General features: G+C 47.9%; 1 protein-coding gene across 1 annotated transcript; it reads right to left on the minus strand.

Annotated features, from left to right (window-relative positions):
• Positions 1 to 695: 695 nt before the first annotated feature.
• Positions 696 to 4,881, minus strand: DDIT4 (DNA damage inducible transcript 4). Its single transcript, XM_029609027.1, has 3 exons — positions 4,618 to 4,881; positions 4,017 to 4,214; positions 696 to 2,167 (listed from the first exon to the last, which is right to left on the minus strand). The coding sequence occupies exons 2-3, from the start codon at positions 4,171 to 4,173 to the stop codon at positions 1,707 to 1,709; spliced, it is 618 nt and encodes a 205-aa protein (XP_029464887.1). The 5' UTR covers positions 4,174 to 4,214; positions 4,618 to 4,881; the 3' UTR covers positions 696 to 1,706.
• Between the last annotated feature and the right edge of the window lie 3,415 nt (positions 4,882 to 8,296).

The raw sequence follows: 8,296 nt of genomic DNA on the forward strand, positions 1-8,296 counted from the left end.
TCTGTCATTGTAATAGTCACAATAAAACCTTGCCCATAAGTAGAGGGTTAACTGTTTTCCAAACTTTTGAAGCCCAAGGCTCACCTACATTACCTAAAAATGTGTGGCCTACTAATCTCCTCCAAGCAGACCATGAAGACTCACATGGCCAAGAGAGCTAGGGAAGCACTGAAGACCCACCAGCAGTCTGTCAAATTTTAAAGAAGGGAGTGAGGGGGGGCAGAGACACTTATGAATCCACCAGAATGGAACATAGTTTATATGGAAGTACAGGAGAAAGGAGAAAAGGTGGTGTAGCATGGGTAGCTGGTTCAGATCTCTTCCACTGTGCTGCTCCCAAAACGTGAGTCACATCCCATGATCAATGCCCATTCTCTCTTTCTCACTCAGCCTGAGTGAAAGACAGGGTTGGACGAGCTCTTAAGGTGGCAGAAGAGGGAGGAGCTATGCCTGCTCACCATTGTCCAGGGCTCAAGCTGCAGCTAAGGGGCATGCATGATTACACATTCTCAGAAATCAGCTCCATGTGGGCCACCGCAGCTGACTTATTGCCTGGGCTCTGCTCTGAGCACGGGGTATTGGTGACTTTCATGGCATACCGGATCCGGCCTTAAGGTACACCAAGCCAGAAACACCCTGGCAAAACCAAGTAATACTTTGAAGTAGGACATAAATTAGGAGTCAAACCATATAGCTTAAGTTTCATCTTTTTATTAGAAACCATAAAAAAGCCACAGTGTGTGGATTGCAATACTTGAACATCAAGCATTTTTATGTAAAGTGTTAATCAATGGAAGCACTTTATATCATTCAGGAAACATGAATAAAAGGCAGCAGGTTTCTTGATGCATCTTTGTTATAACAAAACGAAGCTCTTGTTCCCCAAAAGTAACTCCTGTGCAATGCTTACACTAGCAGTCGATTCTGCTAGAAGACATTTTCCCTGGCTACTGGCCTCTTGTGTGCACTGTAGTGCTTTTGGCTCTTCCCCCTTCTGCAAGCATTCAGACTAGACATGGAATAGTGCTATGACAGCTAGTGTGCATAGTCTGGGGCTGCTCTGGCTTGGTCAAGCTGCTAGAAGTGCCCCAGCCCTTTTAGAGGCTGGCTAAAAGTGAGAAAATTTGCAGTTGTCAGCTCAAAAGATCAAGCTCAATCCACCCCAGCAGCAGGCCGGCTGCTCTCACTAGCTCCGATCTACCTCCTTGCAATCATTCAGGGGGAAGAGGGAAAAAAAAAAAAAAAGTTATCAAAAAGCTACCAATCACTTGGTATTTGTAGCACACTCTCTCAGCAACAGAGTTAAGCTTGGAAGACGCGGTGAGCATTCCACTTTAGCCCACTGGTTTCTCTCTTCACTAAAAACACTGTAGATTCCAGTCGACATGTAACATGGCGTTCTTTAAAAAACACAGGTTCCTGGTGCTCTACACCAGAGTAGAACAGTAGCAGCTGCCACATCTTAAGAAAACAAAAAAGTTTTGACACCCCTTTTACTATAGCACCACATACTTCACAAATCCTTACTATCTATGCCCTCCTACAGTTCAGACCCACTGAGATTCACTAACAGCAGCACATTTTTCATCATATTGAATCTGTGGCATAGCCATTTGTCTCAGCAGAGAAGCTTCCGGTCTGATGAATACTTGTGTCGTGTCAGTTATTTTTTATTTATTTTTTTTTTTCCCATACTGACTAGCCTTTCAACATTCCTCCACCAGAAGCTCTTCTGAACTATACAGCTTCTTTTTGAGGACCATGAATCCTGGCACAAGAGCTGGCCTAGAACTGAAGAGGCCCTGGATCCGGGGCCACAGCCTGGAGTCCAACCTCAGCAATAAAGTCAGCTGGAAGGTGGGAACCACGGAGGGCTCCACAGTCACCTGGCCCACCTCGTGACACTGCTGCCTGTGTGCCACGCAGAGGTGGATCAGCGCTCCCCTCAGGCCGCAGGGCTCACTAAAGGCCAGGTGTAGCAGTTCTTGACCTACAAGCTGCAGGAGCTGGTCTGGGATGAGCAGTCCGGAGCACCTCAGGGAGCTGATCTTGGCTTTGGCTAGGCAGCGGCGGATCCTCTTCAGCAGGAGGGAACAGAGCAATTCATCTTCAGGGTCACTTAACAGGTCGCAGTCCGTCTGAGAAACCTTATCCAGAAGGTCAGTATCTGCAAGAGTCACAGAAGCAGGATTACTCCTACACACCTGGATGGGGTTTGATCACTTTTACAATGTCATATGCTAAAATGTTACTAGATGCCAAGAAGACAGCCCACCATTATCTGAACATCAATTAAGCAAATTACAACAGAAGTTTCACGAAGTGACCAGTTTAGTTGCATACTAACTTGATAACTGTCGGTAACGTTATCCAAGAGATACACATTTAAAGATTGCTAGAACAGGTAAATCTGTAATCAGTTGCAGGTCACCTAGCCTCTTCCCTCACCCAACAATGGCTCTTATAACATCTCATGTAAGACCCTAAGGGGCGGATTTTAAGAGCCCTGCTCGCGTAAATCCGCCCGGATTTACGCGAGCAGGGCCTTGCGCGCTGGTGCGCCTATGTTCCATAAGCCTACCAGCGCGCGCAGAGCCCCGGGACTCGCGTAAGTCCCAGGGTTTTTCGAGGGAGGGCGTGTCAGGGGCGTGTCGGATCGGCACGGCGGTTTGGAGGCGGGCCCAGGGGCGTGGTTTCGGCCCGGGGGCATGGCCGCGCCCTCCGGAACCGCCCCCAGGTCGCGTCTCGGCACGCTAGCGGCCCGCTGGGATTTACTTCTCCCTCCGGGAGGCATAAATCCCCCGACAAAGGTAGGGGGGGGGTCTAGATAGGGCCGGGGGGGTGGGTTAGATAGAAGAAGGGAGGGGAAGGCGAAAGCGAGTTCCCTCCGAGGCCGCTCCGGGAACGGCGGCAGGCTGCGCGGCTTGGCGTGCGCCGGCTACACGAAATCGGCAGCCTTGCGCGCGCCGATCCAGGATTTTAGCGGATACGCGCGTATCTACTAAAATCCAGCGTACTTTTGTTGGCGCCTGATGCGCCAACAAAAGTACGCGAAGGCGCGCTTTTTTAAAATCTACCCCTAATAGTGCTTCAACAGGATCTGCTTACTTTAAAAAAAGAGGTATCAGTACTAGTCAAAAAAATTTAGAACATTTAATTGGCAACAAAGTAAACAACAAAACAAACTATTTTCTAGAGCCAGCCCAATGGCTCCAGTGGCAAATGCTGTACCCAGCTTCTATTCATGATCAGGTCTTCTGCTCACTAATTAAAATTCTGTATCGCACGCATAGGAGAGTGGCCTGTGCGCGCGCTGGGAGAGCAGGCGCTTGCCTGCTCTCCCGCATTTTTACTGTATCAGCCCGTAGGCCAGCTGGGCTGGAGATACTGCAGAGGCAGGACTCTTAGTCCCTAATGTGAGCCATCTCTATAAAGCAACACCTAATGGCCAGACTTGGCAGGGGAGGGGGGTCCATGGCAGCCAGATCCTGAAAGGAGCTGAGGTTATGGCTCCTAAGTAGTCAGGGGATGCAAACATCAAATTGGGGGGGGGGGGGGGGGGAACTAAGGTATGAAGGGTTCATGCTGCTATAGCCCAAATCCTGTACAGCCAGGAGCCTGGCTGGACAAGAGAAAGCTAACGAAAGGAAACGAAAAAAAAAAAGGGCTGTATTCTGCTCTATTTAACATCTGATAATATTCGCATTTAAGTTTTTGAAACACATTCTTCCTGTTTATCCATGATCAGTGTTATAAATCTAATTACACTGGGGAATGCTCATCCAAGCCCCTTGAAAGTTACATACAAATGTAAGCCCAACTTGAGTTCCTTTGATAAACTGTAAAGAGGGCCACAAAAAGTGCAAGTTTTTCCCCCCAAAATGTAAGACAAGGAAAAACAAGGAACTACACTCGAATTGGAAACAGGGCAAAGAAACAAGGCAGTTTGATGCTTTTAAGATGCCAGCCCAGTGGTGCTGGAAGTCCCAGTGACTCAGTTAGCCGGGCACACTTACCGTCGTCCGAGTCGCCGAGGGACTCGCAGTCGGAACTCAGCAGGCTCCCATCGTGCTGGCATCGCTCATCGAAGGAGAAGTGCTGCAGCGAGGGGTCATCTCCCCGAGTGGGCGAAGGGGGCAGAGACGTGGCGAGGCTCCCCCACAGGGCTTGCATGGCTGCCGGCAGCCTCTGAAGAGCAAGTGCAAGGAGGAGTACTGCAAAGAGAAAAGCCAAAGCCGAGTCAGTCATGACCGGAGCACGGACAGCACACGCTACGCAACCGACGGAGAAGCTCCTTAAGAGACAGTGATGAGAGGCGCTGAGAAACCGCAAAGGAGTAAACTGCGGAAAATATAGAAAGACAATATTTTTTTTGCCCCAGTATCAGCGAATCAATAGTCTCCCCATTGTTTTCACTATAAAATAAATCGTTATTTTTACTTGCACAAAGAGAACCACTATTCCTTGCAACGGTGCGCATAGATGCACGAAGAGAACCACTATTCCTTGCAACGGTGCGTAGAGTCAACCCCATAGCACGGCAACCTCCGATCTCTCTTTTTCTTTATATCTTCAAGTTAAACTGTAAGATAAAACCCGCCGGCAGGATGTACTTACAGTGCAGGACCTGCCACCCACGAGCGCCCGGCCGATCCTGGACTCGATTCTCGGCGATCTCCCGATACCCAGTGACACAACGCAAAACCTGCCCACCTCGTCCTCTTATATAGGCCAGCCGCTGGGGCCCCGCGCCTGGAACGCCCCGTCAAACCATCGCTCACCCAGGCCGCGCTCCCCGGGAGGAGCGCGCCCCGCTCTGCCAATCAGCGCCCGGAGCACGTTCGGAACGTTCTATCCTGCCTGGTTACAACGCCGAACCCCGCCCCCTTCCTGCCTCCGGGTGATGCAAAGAGCCCAGGAGTTGAGGGAGCGTGTTTATTGCTTTACAGGAGCAGAGCTGAGGGCGGGCACGCGAGCAGGACTGCAAAGACGTGCCAAACCTGATTCTCCCCTCACCCGCCCCCCCTCATCCGCGAATGGCACTGTTCTCACATTTGTTTTTCTTCAACAACAACACAACAGCAGCGCTGGGATGTAGAAATACTTGACTTCAGTTGCCGCTTATGCCCTTCTGCAGATGATCTGCCCCCCCCCCCCCCCCCAAAAAAAACAAAACATAGTTCAGTTGGAAACATTTTAGCTGCAGGTACAAACAGCATGAAATGTAATTAATATAGAGCTCTTCACTCCTCTCCTCCTCCCCAGAGTTGTTTGGTTGTTATTCTACGAGGTTAGAAAAATAAGTTCAGAGTATCGCTTATATCATCGAACCATCTCATTATGAAAAAAAAAAGCCGAATTACTAGAGCGCTTTGTAAAAACCCTTTTGTTTCAAATATCTCTGATCTGATATACACAACAAGTTAATACCCCTGCCATAGAAGTGCAATCTAGAAGCACGACAAAATGACAGGACAATAGCTGCATTGTTATATAAGGAGTAAGCATGAATTTAAAACTATTGCCTATTTTTCTTGTATGCATTTGTCTGTTCAAGTATAAATCTACACACAATGGGTAAGTGCCTGAAAGGAGGAATATAAATCAAATATATAAATAAATAAAAGCATTACAGATTTACACCGGAAGGTAGGAAGGCTGCCTGCCCAGAAACAAGTTATAATAACTAGATTGCTGTTTGCGAGGACAGGGGCTGGGGGTGGAGTAGCTTTTCCGTTCAGGAGTCTGCTATTGAAAATCCCTCGGTGACACGATTGGAAGGAACAAGAAGCTCCCACCGTATTTTCTTCTGACTATGGGAATTGGTTGAGTCTGCGAGTGCCGCACGTAATGTGCAGGAATGGAACCTAGCGCTCGTCTGGGTCTTAGCGCCCGGCCCTCTCCTGCAATGCCTGCAACCATAGACAAAATTGCATCAGGGCGTCCATGAAACTCACTACCCCTTTCTCAAACCAAGAAAATCCTCAGGCTTTTTTTTTTTTTTTTTTTAATCAGCAAAATAATTGCATCAGTTGAGATAAGATTGCAGCCCGTTTACAGCAGGAAGCTTAACTAGGCATCCTTCACATTAAATTAACAATTATGTATTTTTATTACTTTTCCTCTCCTCTGTGGTAACGAAAAGTATTCAGCTTTTAAAGGTCTTATCTGAAAAATCAATAACAGTTTGAAAATAGTAGTTTGGACATGTTCTTGTTCCTTATGAGAGTTCCAGAAACATAGCTGCCAGTGTATGCCTCAGGGGAGTTGCTAGGGCCACAGGCTCATAAACTCTCCCCTTCATAAGAACATAAGAAATTGCCATGCTGGGTCAGACCAAGGGTCCATCAAGCCCAGCATCCTGTTTCCAACAGTGGCCAAACCAGGCCACAAGAACCTGGCAAGTACCCAAACACTAAGAAGATCCCATGCTACTGATGCAATTAATAGCTGTGGCTATTCCCGAAGTAAACTTGATTAATAGCCGTTAATGGACTTCTCCTCCAAGAACTTATCCAAACCTTTTTTGAACCCAGCTACACTAACTGCACTAACCACATCCTCTGGCAACAAATTCCAGAGCTTTATTGTGCGTTGAGTGAAAAAGAATTTTCTCTGATTAGTCTTAAATGTGCGACTTGCTAACTTCATGGAATTCCCCCTAGTCCTTCTATTATTCGAAAGTGTAAATAACTGATTCACATCTACTCGTTCAAGACCTCTCATGATCTTAAAGACCTCTATCATATCTCCCCTCATCCGTCTCTTCTCCAAGCTGAACAGATCTAACCTCTTCAGCCTTTCCTCAAAGGGGAGCTGTTCTATCCCCTTTATCATTTTGGTTGCCCTACTCTGTACCTTCTCCATCGCAACTATATCTGTTTTGAAATGCGGCGACCAGAATTGTACACAGTATTCAAGATGTGGTCTCACCATGGAGCGATATAGAGGCATTATGACATTTTCTGTTTTATTAACCATTCCCTTCCTAATAATTCCTAACATTCTGTTTGCTTTTTTGACTGCTGCAGCACACTGAGCTGACAATTTTAAAGTATTATCCACTATGATGCCTAGATCTTTTTCCTGGGTGGTAGTTCCTAATATGGGACCTAACATCATGTAACTACAGCAAGGGTTATTTTTCCCTATATGCAACACCTTGCATTTGTCCACATTAAATTTCATCTGCAATTTGGATGCCCAATCTTCCAGTCTTGCAAGGTCCTCCTGTAATGTATCACAATCCGCTTGTGATTTAACTACTCTGAATAATTTTGTATCATCCGCAAATTTGATAACCTCACTCGTCGTATTCCTTTCCAGATCATTTATATATATATTGAAAAGCACTGGTCCAAGTACAGATCCCTGAGGCACTCCACTGTTTACCCTTTTCCACTGAGAAAATTGACCATTTAATCCTACTCTCTGTTTCCTGTCTTTTAACCAGTTTCTAATCCACAAAAGAACATCGCCTCCTATCCCATGACTTTTTAGTTTTCGTAGAAGCCTCTCATGAGGGACTTTGTCAAACGCCTTCTGAAAATCCAAATACACTTCTGTTACGGACCGGGCCTCAAAAGGCCTTGCATTCTGTTACGTGGGGGTGTTTTAGTGTGCCCTTGGGCCTCAGCCCGACCCCAGATGGATCCAGGACCAGACCGAGGGTTGATGGCGTGTTCCACCATGGCTGACGTCTTACCCTCTTGCCAGGCCTGCAAGCTCCCAAGGCCAACAACAGATGATGTTGGAATGTGAATGGTTCTCCGACCATTCCGAGCCCTTTCGGACCTGCTGTGTGGAACAGCATGGAGCAGCAAGCCTGGCCTGAGGTCGAGGGCAGACATGCCTTGACACGAAGACATGACAGCAGGATCGATGCAACGGTATCGCGGATGAAGACATGACAGCAGGATCGATGCAACGGCATCGCGGATGAAGACTTGACACCAACGCTGATGCGAAGATATCACGGACCAGAGGTCGATGCGACGGCATCCCGGACCAGGGTCGATGCGACGACATCAGGAACAAGACATGATACCAAGAGTGATGCAACGGCATCCAAGACGAGATGAGGAACTGACGAAGTCCAGACGAGACGAGAAGCTGGGCGGAAGGACATAGGCACTGTCTCTCAGGGCGCCCTACTCAGTCCACCCGCGGGACTGAGTCGTGGACCACCCTGTCCCACTGCGCGCCCTACACAGCCTGAGGAGACTGGTCACGGACCACGCTGGGAGTGGGACAAATGCAGGGAAAGATCCAGTCGAAGCAGAACTCCAACGACGGA

This window comes from Rhinatrema bivittatum, chromosome 7, assembly GCF_901001135.1.
Source record: "Rhinatrema bivittatum chromosome 7, aRhiBiv1.1, whole genome shotgun sequence".
In the NCBI taxonomy this organism is placed as follows: domain Eukaryota; kingdom Metazoa; phylum Chordata; class Amphibia; order Gymnophiona; family Rhinatrematidae; genus Rhinatrema; species Rhinatrema bivittatum.